The sequence below is a fragment of the Clavelina lepadiformis genome, chromosome 1, assembly GCF_947623445.1.
Source record: "Clavelina lepadiformis chromosome 1, kaClaLepa1.1, whole genome shotgun sequence".
NCBI lineage: Eukaryota > Metazoa > Chordata > Ascidiacea > Aplousobranchia > Clavelinidae > Clavelina > Clavelina lepadiformis.
This window is the reverse complement of record NC_135240.1, coordinates 3,004,807-3,029,840: the sequence shown is the minus strand read 5'-3', so window position 1 is coordinate 3,029,840 and position 25,034 is coordinate 3,004,807. Positions and strand designations below refer to the sequence as shown.

The following is a 25,034-nucleotide window of genomic DNA, read 5'->3' as shown; positions in this document are numbered from 1 at the left end:
TCTAACACTTGTTTGTAGAGTTTTATACTCTCTGTTAACCAAACACCGATGTTCGAACCTCGGTTGATCCTTTACTGAATTAAGTTGTGATTTTTTTATTTTGTTATATTATAGATCTGGTACCGAAGGTCACATTTTCCTACTGTAGGGGAAAGTGGTGCAAAGCGGACCAACGGGGTAAAGTGGCACACCCCTCTTATTTTCTTAATAAAGTTTTTTAACCGCGCGGATACCACTAAGTTCAGTGAAGCATGACATAACGTGGTTGCAGACGCCATTATTCGAGGTTACGTGGAAAAAAAGGCAAGAAAAGGCACGGAATTCGTTTTTTGTACTCACTGATCTATTGAAATGTATGTCTTGTAACTTAGATTTTATTTTACATGCATAAGGTAGAAGTTTGGTTGAATGGTAGAAAGGAGTTTTACTGTATCACGTACGCATTACATAGGTTCATTCCGCTTACTGACTAACCAAAATTTAGCCAACAGTCAAAATAATAGTAACCAAGGGGTGGGAGTAAAGTGGACCAGTGGTTGCTCCATCGGATGTTACTGATATTCCTATTGACCCTGTTCCAACCAACACCGAATCTTACTCCGTTAATGTTAGTTCAACTTGCATTGACTTGTGTGATGGCAGAAATATTGGCTTAGATGCGGCTGGTCTTCCCAAGATGCCTGAATCGTTACCTGCACAGCCAATAGAGGTAGCCCAACCGTCCTCTCCTGAAGATGCAAATTCCAGTTTCACATAAGTCCTGTTGAAGTGCTTCCTATGCCGAAAGCAGCTCACACTCGCCAAAAGAGGAAGTCTAAGAGAGGTGCAACTGCTATTTTAACCAGTTCACCATACAAGAAGCAGTTGGCTGCAACGAATCGTAGCCAATTCGCGGTATCTGGCAACAGCAGTAAAGCAAGTTCATCGAAAAAGCGTTCTATGAAGAAAGCTAAGGTTTCCAGGTTATCAATGCAGCAGAAGGACACAGTCGATGAAAGTGATAACAACGTAACCTAGATGCAGAATGCTTTTACTGCAACGAAATGTATTCCAAATCATCCGAGAATGATGGGTGGATCCAGTGCTCCAAATGCATGCGATGGGCGCATGAAGCCTGCTCTGGGTGTAATGAAGAGGATGACAACTTTATTTGTGAATTATGTTTTTAAAAATTGATGGTGAACTGCGATTACTTTCATAACTACTTCGCTTATGATGACAATTTGTAAATAAATTAATTGTGATGTGGAACAAATCGCCTTGTTTACTCAAAATTTACGGTGGTACACTTTACCCCACACATGTGGGGGTGTTCACTTTTATTTCAGTGCTGTGAAAATAAACACCACCAGTGATAATTATGGTTATGGTTATGCGCATTTACCAGAGGTGATTACTTTTCTATTCTAGCAAAAAGTTTGTGACGACACAGAAACATGTAGTACGCGGGAATGCAAAAACACATCATTTTTTTGAAAGCTGGCAAACAGGTCAATCGAAAATGAAGACTAAAGAACGAAGCTGCAGCAAATCAACTGTGAAAATGCAAAACGAAAGATCAGTTTAACACAAAGCGGTTTGAATAATATACATTTGTACATACTCACATACATATACAGTACTGTATATAGGTACATATACACACACGGCATACAATATACATACTGAGGCTACCACAGTAATTTGGGTTGTAATACCTCACACATACCATCAACATCTCAATCTCATCTAAGTGAACTACACATTGGTAAATTCTTTTCCCAAACACCAAAACCGCTCATTGAACAACTTGCACAGCGCGGCGATATCTAAACCAGTCTTGCCACAAACACAAGACGTAAGATATTTTCAAACTAATTCGATAATAACTATAAACGTAATATTTTAAGCCGTGAACCATTCCTATTAAACTGAAGTATATCAACAAGACATTAATCTAATGATTCACGAAATAATCAGACGATTCTGTGACGTCACAAAGTGACGTATGATCTGTAGGTAGAGTAGGTCGAACGTGAAGTGAAGCATAATGCAGTGTTTAGAATCAGATAAACGAAGTTCACGAGGAACATGGTTGGTGACGAAATATAATTTTCCGTCTGTAAGAATTTATCACGCAATGTAACTGAATTTCGGACAATACAACAGTTTCCGATTTCCAAGTTCAAATTCAGATTCCAGTTTCCAACTCTTCAAGTCATTCTCTTCCCATTGCTATGTGTCATCTTAAGCTCTAGAAATCATCGCTCGAAACGATTACAACGAAAAGAAACAAACAAACTAATTGGGAGGTGGATATATGTCACTTCAGGCAAGCATGGACAATAGACATCTTACGACATGTAAGTACAGATAGATTTTTCAATTTTAACTCTGCATATCGGACACTTTCTGAGAGCTTGTGCGCACCCGGTGCAGCTACAGAGGTGCCCGCACGGCACAAACACAACATCAGCTGGTTGATCGAGGCAAATCTTGCATTTTCTCTCTTCCTGCAATTCGCGAATACGTGCTTCCATTGATGGGGTTACGTCTACGAACAAGAATTTAAAAGCTCTGTGAAAGATTTATTTAATCTACGAACTATTCGACTACTATCTAAATTCTAAAGCCTTATCATGTCAACTTTAACTTAACACACATCAATCACCTTCTGGCATTGACATCTCCGCGTCCATTGGCTGTTCGTTTGCCAGAGCAGTATCTTGCTGACCCTCGTTACCTAAAATTGTATTAAGTCATGAGATAGATGTGAACGAAGACGATGGAATGAATTTGCTGCGTCTAATCAACAATAATTACTAAATGGATTTTTGAGTAGATATCAGAGCAATATTAAGAAGTTGTGTTTGATTTTTAAACGTTGCCCAGTTCTTTGACCTAGTTATGGCTGAGTTCTGTTGTGTGAATGAATTGTTTCCAGTGGTGTTTGGCGATTATTGCAAAACAAAGTAATTCAGTTATTCTCATCTTTCGACGGCAGGTCAACTATGAACCCTGAACACTGAGCATCGTTTGACTTGAATCAATTAGACTACAATTACATCTACAATTAGATACCAGAGCTGTATGACATATGCCAACTAAGCTTGATTTGTAAACAGACGATGGCAAAGACGCAATGGAATCAGAAAATTAATCAATCGATTTCTAGCAGCCCGCAAAGTCAGCTCAATAATGCACAGTTTTCTGAGCTAATAAATGCATTGGTAAAGATTAAAAAAAAACTCTCACAAAATTGATATTAAAATATCTTACCTGTGCTAACGGCTGGCACATTCTCTCCGGCCGATTCGTTACTCTGCTGGTTCGATTGTGCTTCAGCTGATGCATATCACGTGTTTAATGAAGTTTTTAAGTATGATGGGTTTTTGTTGAAGTTACCTGGTCTCTTGACGTTAGTTGGCACACAAGATATTGCCATAGTTGTGCCGCTATTTTCATCGCTATCACTATCAGATGGTGGAGATCGTGTGAGATCTTCGATTAAGTTTTCAACTGAACCATACATCTCGTTTCCACTTTGAAGTCGTCTGGAAAAATGTGGGTAAAACGTAAAATAAAACAATACATGAATTGCAAATTCTTATACAGTTCTGCTGGTCAGGTCGTACACAATATTGTGCACCTTTTTATAAGACGGCGAATCACTCTGCGTTCAAATCCCATTTCCACAGCAGTTTTAACAACGCCGGATCTCATTGCTTCATTAAGCTGACCTTGTACGCGTTGCATTTCCGCCTGGAGTTTAAGAAATAAAGACAACACTGCACCGACGAAATATTTCAGCTATTTCTATGAAGTAATTGTTAGCACCGGCACAAAACCAGGAGAAAGGGAATGTCCAGTGAGGATAAGCCTTGGACAAGTGGATTACATTCCAGCAGTGTAGTGACTGCATAAAGCACATTGATAATAATTTAATAAACCTCCATAAATGTTAGTGGTGTGGACATTGCAAGTAAATGCTAATGAAGTCTAATAATTTATGACTGTTGAAAAGATAAGTTAGACATTAGACATTAGGCTTCATATTCGTAAATGTTCCACTTACTCTTTGAAGGCATGTTTTTACAAATGCAAATCATGCACAAATTGTTTACAGAATAACAATTAATTTTAGATGGCAACATCTTACCACAAGGGCATCTGAAGAGTGAAGTAATTAATACGAACTAAAAATACCTCAATATTTCATAATTGACATCAACCTTCAAGGCAAATTAATTTGTGAAAAAAATACATTTTTACAAGAAATCTTTGATAAGAATCTGTAACAATGTCGACTGTAGAGTTTTCTTCCTGAAAACTTAAGAGCCACTGAAGTAAAAGGTATTTACCCGAGAAACAATAAAGAAGCTTTTCTGATTTGTTACGCAGCAAGTTGTTTTTTAAAAACAAAAATCATAAAAATATAAGTTCGGCTTCAAACGCTTACAGCTCAAACTCGGAAATGGCAAAATTCAGCCTTTTCTCAGGAAACTTTAGGCCAACACATCTCTGATAAGAGAAAAAACCATCATCGTAATATATCCAAATACCAACTGAGTAAGTTACAAGAAACTTCAACCTAGACCTTCTTCCAAAAGTAAGCTATAAATTGCATTACAAGGGATAAAATAGTGCCTGGACATATTCACAAGCGCAGTACAATAAATGCCTGTCTACATCATATTTTACCTACATAAGAGCTCCTTTGAAATGCATGAAATAACCTACAATTGCATTCTCTTACATGGAATTGAATTCTCTTACACTGTAAAAATTATATGTATAAGACATCAGATACCGGATGTAATTTTGTTTGATGACAACAACACACAACCGGTATCATACATCAATGCATTTAATCTGGTTAGTGCAATAAATTCAAACAAACTTTTGAAAATCAAAAATTCATTCAAAAATATTCTAAAAAAACAAATCATTCAAAAATTGCTTTTATTTACCTGTGGATCAATAATTGGCGGTGGTGGTGAAAGCTGTCGGTAGCCACGGCCTCTATCGCCAAAGGGTGTAACATCAAGTGGTCCTCGCAAGACTGGTCGTCGCAAGTTTGGGAACATGGAAACGATTCGATGCACAAAGTCTGGACCCTTTCTTTGAAGCAAGAATACACAACTACAAATAAAATACAGCGCGACTTACTAAACATTTTTTTTGTTTATTTAGCCTGTACATGTTGGTAATAACAATAATTACAACACATTCACCAGGAATACAGCTGGTGTTTAGCAAAATTGTGTCATTACACAAATGCAGTAATATTTATGATGTCTACTGATATTTCTGGAATATATCTTACGCCTTGATTCTGACATTCAACAGTATTCTATTCATTTTTGTAAAAACTTTTAGTTCTGTTTTAAAAGTTATTTCGTCAAACTTAACATCAGCAATCTCTTAACAACAGTAAGCGTGTGGAGAACCTCAGCTAATAGATATGCTGACATTGGTGTACGCATCATATAAGTTTCAAAGCATTGGGGAAGTTTTTAACCTTTTTCCACTAACTACCACTAGAATCTTCGTCAGTGAAATGTGAAGTCCTCTTGATGCCACATCAAGAGGCAACTCAAAAACTCAGTTAACAGAAAAAAAATTCAAACAGCAATTAGAATGAAAGTTATACAACAAAGCAGTATCCAATTATCAGATTGTAAGTTCAAAAGTACTGTACAGTAAAAAAGTCAGCAATTGTATGACAACAACAAGAAAGTAGAACCGTTCAGTCTCTCCACAGCAACAGTAAGCAGCCAAATAAAGTCATAAAATTTTGTTAAGTAAAAATAGGACTGTTTTGAAATAATGAGACCCTAAGCACTCAGAAGACTTGCTCTAGCCCTATAAGATATCATCCACCAACAACATTGAACCTGGAAGAGTGAGAGCCAGTTGACAACCATATCCACCCAAATCTCTACGCCACTTAGCTGTATGTCCAAAGCTTTTAAAATGCATTGTGATAAAACTAACTTATGTTACATCATGGGGTCTGCCAAAGAAATATTAACACATACTTTTATCAAATCACGATATTAAACAAAAATGAAAACTGGCCTACGTTTCACAAACTTCGCAGGTGCACAATCAGATGGTCCAAAGAATACCAAAGTCAGTCTTTAACCACAGTAATAGGTGTGAATATTGATGAGCGAAAACAAACTTGCAACTCATCAGCGCAATCATGGAGACTAACATTTGGTCTGAGAGATGCTGGTACATAGACCAGTTGAAAGAAATCTATTTTGTCTTTTATCATAGTTATAGCTGATATAACTAACTTAAAATACTATGATGCAAACAAAGTTGTCATAGCGGTCATGCTCAAGCCAAGGATCTGTTCTTGCGTCAGACCTAAGCAATTAACGAAATTATTCAATTAAGTCTCCAGAAAATCTAGAAGTCACCTTGCTCCTTGATCATAACCACTAAAATCTCAAAGAGGGCAGAAAATTAGCAACCACAAATTTAGCACACAATTAGATTAACATCATGGCAGAAATGATAAAAAACAACAAACTACCCGGAGAAATCATAATCCAACATATAATGACCACAATGGGTCATTACAAAAATATTTAGTGATGCAGGCTGAAATTGCATAATTGTGGTGTAGCTTAATTATAGCACACCAGTAAAAAAGACAGATCTTAGCAAATGTTGCTTATAGAATAAAATGAGTATAACGTTATCACAAGCAAACAAAAATTGTTGAAAAATAATCAAATACCGTACAATGAATTTAGTACAAAGGTCTTACGTGGGAAACCACTTGGCATGCTCACACCAGACATTGTCATCTCTATCCCAGTTCTGGAGTCCACCATTGCAGTACCAGCATTTAACCCTGTCTCTTTCTCCGAGGAAGAAAAAACCAGCCCGAGCAATTTGTCTTGGAGTCGCTCTTACTTGGTGTTGTGGCCATCGATGATCGAATGTTTCAAATCTGGAATCCTCGTTCCTCATATGTGGGCTGACAGGGTTGGCGCATGGAAAGTTGATCAGCAATTGTCTCTGTTGGTGCGTTTAAAGCCAACAAAACATTTAGGTTTGAATTAATTGGCATTTCCAAAACTATTCACGCAAAAATTCAACTTGCATAAAGCATAATTAAAAAGTTTAGAAATATTTGACCAGACAAATTAAAAACACTCATCACAAGTTAAAAATAGATGAAGGCACAACAGACCTGCTCGGATTCAGAAGGGTCGGGAGGATCAGGAAGAATTTCTGGTCGACGAGGAGGCACCAAACGATCACCTGGAGGAACTGGAATGTTCCTGCTTTCTCGTCCTTCAACCATTCTAATGGAAAGATGCAATATTGGGAGCGGAATTTTGTATTACTATCGGAGTATTCATAAATGTATTAAGATATATAGATAGATTTTGATTGTCAACCTGCAGTTTGGAAAATGTCTTCTATGTTCAGCCTGGACATTGTCTCCATAATTCCAATTTCTCAGAACACCTCCACATGAAAAGCATTGAACTCTGTCTAAATTTCCAAGATAGAAAAAACCAGACCGGGCTAAATCACTTGGATAGACTGTTCTTGTCGCCAATGCCCAATTCGAGAATGACAACCTACAGTTGCACAGGTGATCACAGTCCAATTCAATAAAGTAGTAAATCAAAAAAATAGCATTAAACTAAGGTTAAAAGTACAGTAAGGTATATAACTAATTTTAAAAATAGTCAACATGACTTGAACCACTTGTTCTTAATAAACTCAATTCCAGGTTTAGTGCAACAAAGTTTACAAAAGTCAATGGCTAGCATTTATGAAACTATGACTCAAGTACAGCAGGCAACAGTGCAAATGTTAATGTTGTTTATCACTAATGACCACGACATTACCCACAGTTTAAAGATTACTTTTGGCATCTGAGCTGCTATTTAGTCATTTTCGCGGTCAAGTCTGATGTCAACGAGCTTGTTCTCGTGGTCAAAGGGAGTTTCTCAAACTGTCAAGGCATGTTTTCGATTACTTGGAACGATTCGTTCATTAACCAACCAACCAAACCAACCTTTTGAAGCATGTCTGCCATATAAGCCTAAGTAACCTTTATTCAACTTTCGCGACGAACCTTTTGTGACACGAAAAAGATTTAAAGTGTAGAAAGGACTTCTTCTTTGTTGGTAAAATCGATAATCGTATTAACATATTGCCCCCGCAACTTCTACTTAAGTATTGATTCACACGCTGACATAGCTGACAAAAACTATTTACTGAACAAGTTCGTAGCTTTAACGCTAAGAGTTGAGCGCGTGAAAATGGCAAAAGCCACGGTATTGTTGATATCACCACTTACCATAACAAAATGACCTCACTTTGTCATAATTATCTCTAATTGCTGGTGCAGTGATGCAATCTGTCCACCCATTGTGACGTCACTTACAACAACATAAACATTAAGCATTAACGCCGAGAATTGAGCGCTTGAAAATGGCAAAAGCCACGATATTTTATAATCGTAACGTCTCTGCGGGAAAGCGTTACATAATTTCCCGCACAAAACGGTTTGTCAGCCCGTATGACGACTTTAAGCCAAAGCTTCACCTGCTCGTAAAATATCTGCTGCATTTGTTTCGCAATTGATACCAAAAGTCGTAATCAGAAAGAGTGCAGAAATAGACATATTTAGCTATTAAATGAAATACTTGACATGTTTCGGACTGTGCTTCAGTTATTTCGTTTATAAATAAATATATCTATTTCTGTCATTTTCTAACTACCCAACATTGTCGTGTCGTGTCGTATACAAAGTTAATCTTAACTTGCGCTCTTAATCATCGTTCGACAGCGATTTGGGTGACCTACTTTTGGTGAAATATGAATGTATAAACGCTTCCTGCTATTCGATGATTGTTCGCTGCTGCTTATATTCAAGGGCGACGTAAATTTAATTTTTCTTTTTTGTGAAGCTTATAATACGGTACTTAAAAAAATTCTCAATATCCGCGAATAAGTTTTTAAACAATGGCACTGATAGATAACCATGTGGGAACAGAAATTAATCCCACTGGCGACAGTAATTATTTATAATACTGTCGGTTCAGCGACAGAAAATGTCGTGTATTTGTAACAGCGGCCGCAAGCGATGCATATTACGTTGTCATGGTAACGTTTGCCGTAACTCTCGATACTCGGCGAGCAAATGTAGTGACAATGTGTAATATGTTGGGACAATTTCACAGGCCGTCGACTCGTTCCAAAACCGACAGCTAATAATAACATCTCGATATGACATCGAGTATTTATTGTACGCGCTATAACACGTAGCTGCACTCTCTGGTTGACAAAAACAAAAATTGCTTGAACGTAAAACCAATCAATTCTTCAACCAACCAGGTAATTTTCTAACTTGACTTGATACATACGCAGCCATAGAAATGCATTTAAGATGCAAAAATGAACTTAAGTCTGTTTTTCACTTACATTCTGTCCGCCTCCCTTCGTATATTCAAGGTTCTTATCAGTTGTTCGTGATGGTTAGATGTGATTGTTGCCAACTCGAATCCCTGAAATTAACAACAGGATATACATTAAAATGAAAAACAGTGAATTGTTATGAAGTGATATAAATTCGGTCTACATAACATTTTATAGCAAGCTTTGGTTTTCAGTTAATTGATTAGCTACAGTAAATATCTATTGCTCCATTTAAACTACGTCTGTAATTTTATGATTAATACATTTACAGTAGTTTAGCTTATGACGACCAAACTTCATATTTACGACACATAAGCTCATGATGCAGCAATCAAAAATTGTTATATTTTTATCAATATAACGTTCGTGATTTTGCTTGAAATAACCACTGCCATCAAGACATTTGCGTATATTTTTGTTTTGTGAACTGACGATCTTTCATTGCGCTGCTACAGAGAAAAACCGAATAATAGGAGCAGGGCCACTTCAATTATTATAAACCTCATGGGGGAGTTACTTTGCGGCCATAATCATCAACCGCATTTGCCGTGTTCGCTTGAAGTTGCTACCGATCAGCATAAAGCAGGGACTGCCATTTGGAAACGTTCGAAGAACTCCCAGGATAAGAATTACTTATTTTTCATAACTTGAACCTAACCGAACCTATTTTCTAATGTAATTAAAACTTGAACTTTTAGTATACCGATTCTCCTAATCTACTTGCCAACTTTTAACAACCGGCTGCGTGACATTCTTCTTTTGGTGAAACAGTCACCATCTTTAAAATGTGCTCAGATGGGTTAAGTTGCCACAATTATATAAAATGTCGACCACAAGGGAAGCGAATCTCACAACTTAACAATAGCGGTGTGGTGATGGACGGGCGATAATTCAGTCAGATTAATGAGGCGCAGAAACAATGACGCATTTCTCAGGTTATGAGCTGGATTCTCTTTTTCAAGTTATTTTCTTGATGCTACGCAGCAGCAGTGCAGCCGATGGAAGCAATAAACTAAAACTGGTTTCATGTGAAAATTTTTAAAATAGGCTAAAATTCAGTGTATGGGATTTCGTCGCCAACATCGACTAAATTGTTTCAGTTATGTTGAATGGCGTTGTAGGACAACAATATATACGGGGAAAAAATATATATCTATAAGATATACCACATTATCGACAATAGCTTATAAAATAGCGATGCAATTAAAGAATCCAAGAGTAAACTCGAAGAATTTTTAATGTGTAGATATGTAAAAATAACATCGCGGTTTAAGTTCCTTGCAACGAACCATATATCAAGCATATTGCTGGCTAAATCGCTTCAGGTTGATTATCGCAACCACATTTTCATTACGCGGCAAAAACATCGTGATGACAGACTGAACACGTGTTCAAATACGCTTTTAAATTTTTCATTTAAATTAAAAGTCAAAAATGATTTAATTAAACTAAACTACTAAGGTAAAGCAAAGTAACCTTGAACCATAACCTTGTCATAACCTTGAAACTCAAACACTAAATTCGAGCAACTTAGGCTTTATTAAAAACAGAATTGAACAGACCTAAAACAAATAGAATCAGTTAGGCGAAACGTGACAGCTATATAACATTTATATATGCGAACTTATAGTATTAAGCAGCCGACCCACCGACACTGCGCTTGCTACTGAACTGACGTTCTACAGTTCTATTTAAGGCGGCGAAGCAACTAAGGCGTGAGGGAAGGCGTATACAATTAAGGCGTGAGGCAAGGCGTAAACAAAGGAATGTTAATACATTGGAATGTCACCACATTCACCCCCGGTTAAATAATTATTAAGTATTAATAATAATGATAAGTAAGTACAATGTTTGAAAAAACTACAAAGTCCATTCGCCATATCTTTGTGGAGGTCTTCTCTCTCTGGTGGAGCGCCGCGGGGTTTGTGAATCAGTCTCCATGGAAGACGTTTCCTGGTCTCCATCGTTTCGAATGTCAGTTTCTGTCCGCACACCGTCACCAGTGCCTGTAGGCAAACGTAATTCCGGTTGACGTAACGGTGGAGTGACATCCGATGCTGTGGCTTCCTCAATGTTATCGTCAGCCGGGTTTGCTTGTGGGCAAGGTGCAAGGTCGGAAGTCGACACCGTACTCTCCCTTCCATTTGGATATTTAACTCGTGCGAAGGTGGGGTTCACCGTCATTAATTCGACAGGATCGCAGACGGGATCGCCTTTGTTTCGCACAAATCGACGCAGCAGCACGGTTCCTTGATTCAGCAACCACGTAGGCATCGAGCTTCCTAGAGTCGCCCGTCTTGGAAAAGGAAACATTCTTTCATGTGGGGTTTCATTAGTGGCCGTACACAACAACGACCTAATTCCGTGTAGAGCTTGAGGGAGAACACGTTCCCAATGTTCTTCTGAGGTTTTGTAGGAGGACAAGAGGAGTTTTATAGTTCTCCAAATCGTTTGATTTGCTCTTTCGCATTGCGAGTTCCCTTGAGGATGATACGGAGTAGAATAACTTGTCGCAATTCCTCGAGCCATTAACAAATCTTTAAGTTCCCGACTCATGAAGCTGGATCCTCGATCACTATGTATGTATGCCGGAAAACCAAACAAGCAGAAGAGGTCGGAGAGACAATCGATAACTGTGTCTGAAGACATATTCTTGCAAGGATAAACAAAAGGATAACGACTAAATTCATCAAGAATTACTAATAGATATGGCTTCGTTCCTTTAACAGGTCCTTTGAAGTCCATACTCAAACGTTCCCACGGGTGAGTAGCTTTGATGAGTGTCTCAGGCGGTCTTTTAAAAAAGCGGGGTTTAACCTCGGCGCAAACACGACAGGACTTACAAGCGGTTCTTGCTTCCTCGCTAGTGTATGGAAGGTTTCGAACACGGATGAAATGATAGAGTCGAGCGTAGCCTGGATGTCCGAGGGAATCATGAAGCGATGACAAGTCTTTTAGGCAATCCACCGTGGCACAAACTCTTGAAAGGGCGTCGGGGACAACATTTTCCTTCCCTGGCCTGTGGCGAATGTCATAGTGAAAAGGACTCAGTTCTAGACGCCACATCAGTATTTTGTTGTTTTTGATTTTTCCTTTGTTGGTTTTACTGAACATAAAGGAAACCGATCGTTGGTCCGTTACCAATGTAAAAGTTCTCCCTTTTAGGTAATGGGCCCATTTACGGACCGCTTCTATGATAGCAGTAGCTTCTTTCTCAATAGAAGGATAACGTCGTTCACATTTACTGAGCGTCCGAGACATAAACGCCATCGGGCGCCCTCCTTGTGACAAAGTGGCTGCAACGGCGTAGTCGGATGCATCGCACTCAACCTCGAACGGCATATCTTCAGAGATACTACTGAGACTAGCTTTAACAATTTCTTCTTTTAACTCGGCAAAAGCATTTGACGCCTTAGCGTTCAAAGGGAAATCGGTAGCCTTAAAAAGGGGGCCAGCTTTTCCGGAAAAAGTCTCGATCCATTTGGAATAGTATGCAAACATGCCACAAATTCTTTTAAGTTCCCGGGGGGATTTCGGTGGAGGCATGTCAAGTAGCGGGCGGAGTCTTTCGGGGTCCGGCTTCACTTGATTGTGGGATATCTGGTACCCAAGCAGGTTTATGGTTTGCTGACGCAGTTTTGACTTCTCTTCGTTGAAAGTTAATCCAGTAAGCTTCGCGGCATTTAGTAAAGCTTCTAAATTTTGATCATGTTCTTCTATCGTCGCGCCAGTAACTGTTACGTCGTCCAAATATGCAAATACCTTTTTTAGCTTATGACGTCGGATGAAATCGTCAATCACTCTTTGAAAGGCGGCCACACCGTTTGTAACACCAAAGGGAAGTCTTTTGTACTGATACAGGCGACCCAAAGCTTCAAACGCAGTGAATGGGCGTTCCTCCGCTCGAATCGGTACCTGGTGGTAGGCCGACCGTAGATCGAGTGAGCTATAGTATCTGTCCTTTCCAACCTTGTTGACAATGTCCTCGATGCGTGGAAGCGGATAAGCATCGAGCAAAGTGAAGCGATTGACAGTTTGCGAGTAGTCGACCACCAAACGACATTTTTCTCGGTTTCGCACCACTAGTAATTGAGCTCTCCAAGGCGATTTCGACGGCTCAATGATGTCTTCGGAAATTAATCTTTTAATTTCGGCTTTTATGAAGGCGAAGTCTTGCCTTGAGTAGGAACGAGTGCGAGAAGCGACAGAGTAGTAATCCTTTTGCATAAATTCGAACAAGTTGGGTGGGTCAACATCGGCCGCCGCTACCGCGAAAACCTTTTCCGAAGCAGCGGACACTACAAGAGGATTTTCAGCTCCACCAAATTCGAAAGTAACAGCCTCATGTCTTTGTAGAAACTTTTGTCCCAAGATGATATCGGCACAAGAGTTATGCATTACGTCCAGCACAACGTTAGAGTAGCTCCGGCCGAGCAGTTGAATGGCTGTTTTAACATGACCTTGTGTTTCCAACTGCAGTTCAGTGGAAGCCAAGGTTATATCACTCACTTTTCCTTCCGGTTTTAAATTGATGTTTTCAGCTAAAGAGCTATCGATAAAATTTTCTGAAGCGCCGGAGGCTAACAAGGCTTTAACAAGTCGGCCTTCAATGACAGCGTTGACGACTGTACGCTGGAGGCAGCCGGGAGCACCTGCCAGAAATGAGGTCCCAGATGTTTTAGCGGCGATGGCAGAATACCGTTCTGATAGTTCACTTGATCCCTTGGATTGCTTAGCAGTTTGTAGAAAAGAGCGATTACTGCGGCAGACATTCGAGAAATGGCCTCTTTTTCTGCAATTGCGACATTCTCGATCACGGGCGGGACAATAATTACGACTATGTAGCGCACCGCCACAGTAGAAGCAAGTCTTTTGAGTCCTCGATTCACGTACTTTCGGAGCGACAGCTAGTGATCCTCCAGTTTGTAGTGTGCTTTCTCTCGGTGACAAAGCGGGCAACGTTGATTGGGCCGAAGCCACCAGGCGAGGGCCGGTACTGACAGAGCCCATTGAGCTCGATTGCAATTGAGCTCGCTCTAAGTTATCGGCTAAATCGGCTGCTCGCTGTAGGTTGATATCATCTATCTCCAACAGGCGTTGACGTACGAGCGAAGAACTCACCCCATTAATGAAAGAGTCCCGTATAAGTTCGTCGCGGTACTTACTCGCTGTGACTGCTTCAAAAGTACAATCCTTAGCAAGTATCTTAAGGGCACGAAGGTACTCCAGGACATTTTCCCCGTGGTTTTGCTGCCGACTGACCAGTAGATGTCGTGCGTAGACATTATTTCTTGGTCGGATGTACAACTCTTTCAGAAGAGTTACAATACTCTCGTAGCTATCAGCTTCCTCTACGTAGCAGAAAACTTCGGGCGAAAGACAGCTTCGAACAACTCTTGTTTTGTTTATATCGGGCGATTGCGTAGGGCGTAGCTCTTCCAGTGTAGCAATGTAGTCTTCGACCGTCTGTAACCAATACTTGAAAACTTTAGGAGCGTCGACGGTATCCGGGCTAACCGTGAGATCTTACGGTCGAAGTAAGAGCTTGTCCATCACCTGTTCGTCTTATACTGTTTTTAATAAATTGTCATAACCTTGAAACTCAAACACTAAATTCGAGCAACTTAGGCTTTATTAAAAACAGAATTGAACAGACCTAAAACAAATAGAATCAGTTAGGCGAAACGTGACAGCTATATAACATTTATATATGCGAACTTATAGTATTAAGCAGCCGACCCACCGACACTGCGCTTGCTACTGAACTGACGTTCTACAGTTCTATTTAAGGCGGCGAAGCAATTAAGGCGTGAGGGAAGGCGTATACAATTAAGGCGTGAGGGAAGGCGTATACAATTAAGGCGTGAGGCAAGGCGTAAACAAAGGAATGTTAATACATTGGAATGTCACCACAGATGACAGACTGAACACGTGTTCAAATACGCTTTTAAATTTTTCATTTAAATTAAAAGTCAAAAATGATTTAATTAAACTAAACTACTAAGGTAAAGCAAAGTAAAACAAATCCATAGACATACTATTTCTATATTTGCCCACTCTCGGCTTAGAGAAGAAAAAAAATTTAAATAAATATGTTGTTGCCAGGGGAATAGTAGGCGATGATTTGGTAAGGGGCGAGCAAAGCAGGGAATTTCCCCACAAAATACCCGAAATTAAGCTCGAATGACATCAGATGCTGCCATCGATATCTACCCAATTAATCAATCATTCACATGATAACGCGGGTTTAACAACTACTTTGACGTCTGCAAAAGGCAAACGTTATTAGCAGATTTAAAGTACTTGAGCATGTTCAGTGTCATCAGTTTTAAGAGAAATGTTAAACTTTTTTATCAAAATGATTGAATGACATTCTTTTCCTGCGTTTAAATTGTATCTATCCCCAAATTATTCTTAATCCAAGAAAGATACAATAACCGCCGCAAATGTTGTGAACTATGTCAACTACAATGGCAGGATTAATCGCGGCGTATGAAGCCACGCATGTCTTTTGGAGCCAGTATTCACGATTGCAACAAGCTTGGGTTTTTAAGACGCTGTGTACGTCAAACGCTTTTCTCCACCTGGTATGAGCAATTAACTCTATGAGGTTTTTACTTAAAAAAGTTTCGCCAGCACCACGTCGTAAGCAGAGTAGGTACTGTTGAAATCACCACTTACCGTAACAAAACGACTTCAGTTTGTCATAATTATCTCTAATTGCTGGTGCAGTGATGCAATCTGTCCACCCATTGTGACGTAATTTACAACAGCATAATCACAGTTGAAAAGCCTTAATTGCATGCGCAATTGCGCACTGTGCATGTCTAGCAACATGGGTTGAAGCCTTTCGGGCACTTTCGGTTGAAATTGAAAAGACAGATTTCCAACCGTAGGCCAATTTTCTTCATTTTAACCTTTGGGTGAGTTCCGTTTCCGTCTCTCGTTTATCTTCTGTAAACTGGTTTCAGGTTTATCACGCCCAAGCTATATTTCCTACCACGGCTGACCTTTACAAATAACTATGTGTGAATAAGTTTTTCTCGCAAACATGTTATATTCACACTTATTCATGAACGCGGCATATCATGAATTCAGACAGGGACGATTTCCTCCAAAATAATGCACAAATAGCTTCACTGTTCAAACATTCGGGGACAATCTAAAACGCAAATATCAGTTGGCATGGAAACAGTTTTGTGTTCTTGTATTTAATCTGTAAAAAAGAATAAAGGGCCGACGAAAGAAATCATGTGTTCAAAACTATTTTTCAGTTTCTTGTTAACGTAACTTAAAATTTTATAGCGTAGTAACCTAAACCAACATTCTAACCTTGACCTTACTTCAAACCCTTAATAACTAAATGGACTTATTGCATGTCCATGCATGTCCGGACGAGTATGAACGCCGCAAAAACTTTACAGGGACTGTTGTAGGTTGGCTTTAAGTTGTGCAGTCTTTCACTTCAACTGAACTGCAGAAATGCTGCTGCATGGCATTAGCAAAGGTTTAGTTGAATTTTAAATCACATTGTTTCATCCTTTATTGCGACATTACTACATTTGTTACATCACAATAAGAGGTTTCAGTAAGAGATCAATATCCTGCAAAATTGTTTCCCATCATTGGTAGCACTCTACTGTAGGGGCGATAACGCCGGTTTAAACCAACGGTGTCTGCCTTTTTGGACCGCGGGCCGCAAAAGATATTGCGTGGACAACTTGTCACAGTGAAGTTAAAAAAAAATTGACACGAAATCACGAAACGTGATGACTGATGACGTTGAGCAAAATTGCAAACGACTGGTCCTGGTGGCACATGCTGTATTATGAGGTCGTAAGAGTTTATTATGCGCAAATGGTGTTAACAGGTCGTTAACGGCAAAAGCCTGACATTTAGAACGCATTTTTCACCTCAACCTTAAAACTTTGACGCAGTTTATCAGAGTACCAATAACTTCAGCTGTAACTTAATGATGGGCTGTAAGTTACTTTAAGTTTCAGTTAACCACCTTCCACTGCTGTTAATAAACTGCCGGCCGTGACGAAAGCATCTGACACACTTACCGCATTGTTCGCTGGTGGCGGAAGAAGTGGCCGTGTTCTTTGAGCAGTTTGTCTTAGGACTTCGCAGGCTGGTTTGACTGTTGAACTGACAGGCAGGTTAGCACGGGGTTGTGACGCGTTCCTAGCAGATGGCACAGAAGCCTGAAAGGTTCATGCGCGAATAGCGATGTGATGGTTTTAATAATAACGACAAATCTACGACAAACTTATCAAGAATAAATGCGTGGTTCGCATCAATATAAACATAGGTATAACTTGTCACTTGCCTGTCTGCTTTCACAAGTCAGGTTACCAGCTGGATGACCAACTCCCTGGTTGACAAATCGAGCAAATATTCCTCCTTCAAATACAAGAAAACGGGAAAGGGGTCGTACAATCAACAAATTGGGTCGTCAACTGTCATGGCGTGACAGAGCCATAAGCAACTGCATGTGCTTATGCTATTCTAGAATAGGATTCGAAACTCTAGATCCGGTAAAAACTATTCTAGAATAGTCAATTATTGTGTAGTGTACTTCCTTAAGTGCATGCACGAAAAAGTGTGTTTAAATGACTCTATTTAATCCAAAATGACTCGTAGTTTGCATCGTAAGTAGCAATGCACTGGTGCAATCATTGTAATAAAGGTTTTTTTGCTTTGCTGCTACATCACGACCTGCTACAGGAACCGTGGGATAAGAACCCAACAACACAAGGCTTATGTGGCATACAGTAGTTAATCTGAGTTTAATTCGAAATTGCGTATGCGACCGACAATGTCGTCGAAAGCAAGTAAACTTCTGTCCGATTTGTCCTGCTAATGTGAGTCGAGTTCTATATTCTGAGGCGAGAGCCAACTTGGAAAGTGCACGCACGCCTTTTAGGCAACATTTCAAAACACTGAAGATTAAAATCTATGGCACCGAAACATTTTCGACATTGGATGGTTAGCAAACTCATAACGATTTTAGTACGATATGCGGCTGCGTTATTAATCATCACGAGGTAATGGTTAAGCCTTAAGCGCGCGTATCGTAATCAATTGATCATACTAAAAGGTCATTCGAGGTTTTAAGGCGAGCAAGGGTTTCCCAGGGGAATAGATCAAGGACGAATATTCCCATATTACAACACCAATACAACATTTCCCAGCAAAAACAACAACCTTTTGTTCACTTGCACTCGCTTTACGCAGAGGATTTGCCTACATGTGTTTTGAACAATGGGACATGAACAATGAACAACTATGACAATGGGTCATGAACAATAGGCTGCTAAACTGCAAGCACGTATTGATATAATTAATTTCTTGCCAACTTTTAAGAAATGCTTAAAAATGCATAAAGTCAACAATAAATGGCGATACAGGTAGCACGAAGCAAAGATTTGGTGCTTGTTAGGAAGGCTTTTAATTCAAAGTGTAAAACGTGAAACAGGACGCTTTTTGAAATCAGCTTGAGTTTAGCAAGCGCTTTGCGTTGACAACATCAGTGTGTTTTATCAGATAATTTTCGAAACGGGTTAAAGTTTGTAATAGGACGTGTACCGAAAACAAGCTAGCTAGACTACAAAAAAGAATTTATAGGGCCAACAAAAGAAACACGCGTTCATCTTTACAAACCACTTGAAAATAAATCTTCAGTCGACTAACTTAGGTTGTTGGAAATATTTGTGGCCTCACAACAAAGTTATCGATAATTCTCACCACTTCACAGAACAATCTCAACAATGTACTCGAAGCAATACCCGCGGGGAATAACCGGGTTAACCACTTTTGCGTATTTCTATGCAGCTTAATCGCCGACATAATTAACCACACGCTGTTACTTTGGTTAAAATTGCGCAATCAGCTACGTACACTTGGATGCCATTAATCCGAATCATTTAGTCAGATAAAAGTAGTTTCTGGAACAACAAAGCGGGATACACAGAATTGAAACAGTTAAGAATTCCTTTGTACATTACTCCCAACCGCTTTGGATCAATGAAATGTGAAATCTCACTGCCACTGTATACATCACCATTTCGTAAAATTCTAAAACATTTCATTACATCTAATAATATACAACTGAAAGTAACATTGACTGATATTACGTTACTTTGTTTAATTTACAAGAATCTAATGATATAGCTTCATATGAAAAGAATAACTTCTCTTCTGCAATTTTGGTACAACTAATAAATATACCGATCGGAATATTTCCACACTCTTCTCCCTTCATAAGTTGGCAATCATCCAAATGCCATCTTGGTGACTTGACGTCATCACTGATCGTCCAGTCCTCCACACACAGGCCACAACTGAAGCACTTCACTCTGTCCTTGTATCCAGTGTAATAGAAACCAACTTTAGACAGGTTGCTCGGATTTGCAGGAGAATCTTGAGGAAACTTGATGAACGTGCTCAATCTGTAGGACTCTTTCACAGGATCGCCAGGTGGAATGTAGACACTGCGTTGGCCAGGTGGGTCACGAACCCTGCATCAGAAACAATTGATTTAAATTTGAAACAAGAAATTCTTCCAGGTAGTGTCATTTCAAGCAAAACTCTCATTACCTGCCGTAGACTCGTCCATCAGACACAATCATACTGTCTTCCTGTAATTGGGCCTACAAAAACAAACCATGTTAGATAGAGTCCGAACTGATCCAAGAAAAGTGATAAATGAAGTTGAGGGAAGCATTTAGGTATGTATGAGAAAAAGATGCACTTTGCTAAGTATGAAAGTTGAATTATTGTTATTAAAACCACCAAGCATCCAAATTGTGATGTACCTCAGATATCAATTATATTTTGTTACGTAGGATTGCATTGTAGCATAAGCATGTTATATGTAACGTATCTTAAGATCCTTCTTTATAGACAAACTGTGTTGTTGAGGAAAATAAACTTGAGTACCTGGTAAGTGGTAGAATTGAACCAATTAATAGCATAGCACAAAGCACTTGTACTCCTGGAAACCCTACATGTACACCCCAACCAATCTGTCAAAGACTAACTGTTGGAAACTGGAATTTCTCAGACAAAAAGGAAACAATGGATCTTGTTGCTAGACGTTATCACTTAGATATTGCTGACAACTCTTCAACAGAACGCCATTGTTCTGACACTTGCTGACTGAGGAAAAAATGAATGATTTCTTGCAATCTTATCACTGAGGCATGCATCAGCATCACTGAATTCGAATGCTTCACAAATAAAAAACACAAATCTTTCAAGAGAATATGTAATATCTCTTTCAAATGTTCGAGTTTGCCATCTGTAAATCAGCCTACAAACCAGTGGTGAAATACAAATTGTCAGGAACATGGAAGGACCCAGGCCCACCCAGGTGGTGGAATACAAATTGTTTAGAGCTATCTACCCCAGCGTGGTCCAACTTCTTTTCATCGCGGGCCAAAATCAGAAAATTTTTTATCTTGCGGGCCAATGTTTTTAAATTAGAACTGAAGAACAATGTGACATTGATATTAGAACTGAAAAAAGTTCTCTTTTTTATTAAAACTGAAATTAGAATAGTACAAAACTTAGCTGATAGAATTTAAATGCTGATCAATGTGACATCTGCGGTCGAGGTTCTTCCTCAACAATAGCGACTATCAAAGCTGACTATCAGTTCGCGGGCCAAAAAATCGGTGCTCGCGGGCCTGTAGTTGGACCACGCTGATCTACCCCATAGTGAAAAGCATGGTAACTGTAGCCTTGGGATTATTCAAGGCTGTGCTTAGAATACTCCACTGAATCCTCTATTTTTAGAGAGGTGGTACATTTACCGCCAAAAAAGAGAGCCCACAGCCTTTGTGTTTGGACTAGTGATAACTACAAAACGCATTTAACCTAGTGCACCATTTCGCACTCTTGGGCTGCCTGCATCCCCAAAATGGCGTCGAAAAGTGTCATGCTTTCCAGCATGGCTCATTTCCACATGACACTTAGAACTACAAGGATGAACTAAGTTCTAAAAGCAAAAATAGAAAGAAGATTGCTTCTGCCCTAATTAATCCCTAGTCATTAATTAATCTACTTTTTTTACCAAATGGTTCAAATATTTATGGAGTTAAAAAATAGTTGCAAGCTAAAAGCAAGCCTCAGCATGACTAGCCATATGTCCGTCATCAAATATAATCACTAATCTGAAAATACATTGAAAAGCAATACAAGCAACCTTCTGTTATGTTGTTATAAAAAAAAATTTCTGTATATTTCACTGTTAAATGGTCATGCCATATATATTTACGAAAATAAACTTTTACTGTGTAAAAGCAGCTATATGTGAGTATTTGGGTAAGCGATATACCTTGCTATTTATCACCAAAACAATAAAACAAAAACTGTGACCTGGTAGATTAAACTAAAATCTGTGTAACACTATACACTATTAGAGATACCCAATAATAAAAGCTCTAGGTAATTTTTTTGTCTATAAACGGATGCGAGATCTGGTCCAGCATAAAAATCACAAACAGTTATCCTAACCTAACAAATAAAATCAGCTATAGGCTTTGATTATAAAAAAAATTATATACTGTAACAACTCGAAAGCCAACAACCAACCAAAAATGTGACTCTAAAAAATGAACATCTAATAGCAGCTTGCATTGATGTAGATAGAAACAGGAAATAATACATACTTTGTACAGTACAATGGGTTGAGTGGGAAATACGTCAAAACTGTCATAAATGGCTTGTATTTGTAAGGCTAATAGAATGAACACAGGCCATGATTATACAGTTATATGTTAACATTCGGACATTAGATTTATGTTTAATTCAACTTTTGAAACACGTGATAAATTTTTTGGGTCAAGTGCAAGTGTACAACCAGGTGACATCACAATTTGAGCAGCTGGGGTCTAGTATACAAATGCATCCTGTGGTTGTGTACTTGTATACCAGAACCGATTTGTCAATAAACAAGGTATTTTAAAAAAGCATTCGTTTTACTTTCTGTTATGTAATCATATTACTGATAGTAATGGTTCAACGTGCGGAGGTTACTACTTATCTTAACCTTTAGGTCTTAGTTTACCTGCCGAATTAATGATCTGACTCCGTGGTTGCGTGCGGTTAGAAATCTCTAACCTTAACGTGTTACTACTGTTACTAGCCGAAAGCTATTACAATTAATAGATACAGTTTATCAGAAACAATCCTTTATTGTAGGAACTGTACAGGTTCCGATTATTATGACACAAGCACAAACTTAGCATTCACCAATTAAAACAAGTCTAACAAATTACATTTTAACATGACTGACGTAATACGTTCGTACGATTCGGTATCCCTGACTGGGCGCCTACACGCACAGAAGTTTAAGCTTATAACAGCGTAGCGCGCTTGTGAACGGAAATACTTGACACAAAATACACGCACATTTCAGAATGTGTGGACAATAAAACAAAGCGTTGGCAAATGGGAATTATTTACAGTTAAAACTCGGATGTTATGAAATCACCTGGTAACGCACTAAACGGCGCTTTCACATAAAGTTATTTAGTGCAAATTTCCAAATATTGCATAATGATTGCAGTTTGTAAATGATACGACTGCAGCCGAATTGCATCTGCATTGCAAATACTAAATGCTAGCTGTAAGTTTATCAATGAACAATGTTTACATGGCGCATATGTTTCCACAATTGATATAATGGTATTGGATGTGGCTCCCAAGCCACTACAAACGTTTACAAATCCATTCTAAAACATAACATAAAGCCATATTCTACTTTAGCTATAGACTATAGTAATGATATAGGTTTATTTAAGCTATATTTTAATATCAGTGCCGGGAATCTGACTTCATGCAAATTTACTCAGTAGAATATAACAAATAGCTAGTTACACAAAAATGAAAAACCACAGCTAATACCATGAAAAAATTTCTTGAATTAGGTGTTGACAAAAACGACTGCTAACTGATCGCTTCCAAATTCAAATTCTATTGGTATTGTTATTGTTGATGAACTTCACGGGAATCAATCCAAGTAAATCAGACCCTGCTGGTATTATGTCTAAAATAAGAAAGAACTAAAGAAAAAAATGTCTTTAGCGTTTTGCTAAAAATGTTAGACGTAATAGCGCACAGTTAATGGCATTGTGGGTATCTTTTTATCATTTCGTACCAATTTAAGGCATTGATCACTTCATTGAAATGAGTTGCAGTAGGACTTACTACAAAAGGAACTTAGGCTATAACCTCATACTTTCTTAAAACTTAATATCTCGGACCTTGCACCTGATGTGAAAGTTTAAAAGCATACATCGGTGCACATTCTTTAAAAATACATTTTTCAAGACTTTTAAAGCTGAAAACCAGCTCAGGCCAAGACACTTCAAAGTGCAGAAGCAACTTGCAGGCCAAGTCTAAGGAACGTCATAGTCCTAGCCCTAGATCACCACCGTCATTCTGGCAGAATCCTAGCAAAATCATAGTTCCAAAATCACAGCAGAGTTTCCGTTAATTTTTTTATAAACTATGTACAGTAGACTAATTAATTATTCTTCAGCGCTCAATAAGTTTACTCTTATTAGTAAGTGTTTTGTTGATGGAACCCAACTAGTTGAACAGGTAGTTTATAAGTTGTTGGTTGATGTTAACTTTTGGCCTAATGGTAAACTGGCTAATGGTTTTAATGTGGTATGCCTATTGCCTGGTCTATTTTTTAATATCGTCTGTAAATATTTTTGGTTACCGTATTTCGATGTCAGCAGTCAATCGTTATTATTGAAATTAATAAGAAAATTCTTTGCATTAGCCCAGGGGTGGGCAAACGTTTTGTACTGAGGGCCACATTTGAAAAAATGTTGCAGCCGGGGGGGCGCACACTCTCATGCCAAAGTAGGAAAATTTACCCGGTGTGTAAATAAACGCATATTCATGTTAAACACAATTTTTGCATTTCACACTCAGTTACGTTTAAAGCTACCACAAAATTTAATGAGACTTGTCATGTAACCTGTTTAATTAAAACTATAAGTGATGAGTAGGAGTTTCTGCAAATGCCGGCCGTCCGTAGTTTGCCCACCCCTGCATCAGCATTATGAGTTGCATGGCCTATAGGCTATAGGTGTGATAAATATATCACTTAATGTAATATAAAATTGTTTACTACATAGAATTCTCATCTATGGAATCAGTGAAGCATAACACTGCGTGACGTAATCAACTGCTTCCCTTTTGCATGCATTTTGATTTATTCAGTCTTTTTGGCTTTTACGTTCAACGCCGCAACATGTCTTCGTGCTGTTGCTGTCACAATGTTCTATCTTGATGTATTCGTTCAAAGAAGCTTCAAATATAATCAGATTATACAGTTGTCATTCCTGTGTTATTATTGCTGAAGTCTATCAAAGTTCACTGTTAAGATATACACAAGTAGACAGACTTTGTAAGAAAGTGGGCAAACCTTACAGGCTAAGGTAACATTATACCACTTTTCATTACATAGGCAAAAGATAAAATTGCTGAATGCTGAAGCTGAAATGTCAGGTTTTTCTATCATTTTAGGCCTATAAGGTTGATGCAATGCAGAAGTCTGGAAGTGAAGCTTC

At 38.7% G+C, this 25,034-nt stretch overlaps 1 protein-coding gene across 2 annotated transcripts; it reads right to left on the bottom strand.

Annotated features, from left to right (window-relative positions):
• Positions 1 to 1,317: 1,317 nt before the first annotated feature.
• Positions 1,318 to 23,505, bottom strand: LOC143444258 (baculoviral IAP repeat-containing protein 7-like). 2 transcript variants are annotated; one of them, XM_076943439.1, is made up of 15 exons: positions 23,353 to 23,505; positions 20,041 to 20,093; positions 19,672 to 19,961; positions 17,771 to 17,844; positions 17,505 to 17,645; positions 9,445 to 9,527; positions 7,404 to 7,589; positions 7,193 to 7,307; positions 6,764 to 7,017; positions 4,950 to 5,121; positions 3,629 to 3,741; positions 3,385 to 3,533; positions 3,259 to 3,324; positions 2,651 to 2,722; positions 1,318 to 2,533 (listed from the first exon to the last, which is right to left on the bottom strand). In XM_076943439.1, exons 1-15 carry the CDS (start codon positions 23,353 to 23,355, stop codon positions 2,334 to 2,336), a joined length of 1,971 nt encoding a protein of 656 aa, XP_076799554.1. In that variant the 5' UTR covers positions 23,356 to 23,505; the 3' UTR covers positions 1,318 to 2,333. The 2 variants fall into 2 exon arrangements, with proteins under 2 accessions (XP_076799554.1, XP_076799555.1); XM_076943440.1 differs by lacking the exon at positions 23,353 to 23,505 and adding an exon at positions 20,383 to 20,587.
• Between the last annotated feature and the right edge of the window lie 1,529 nt (positions 23,506 to 25,034).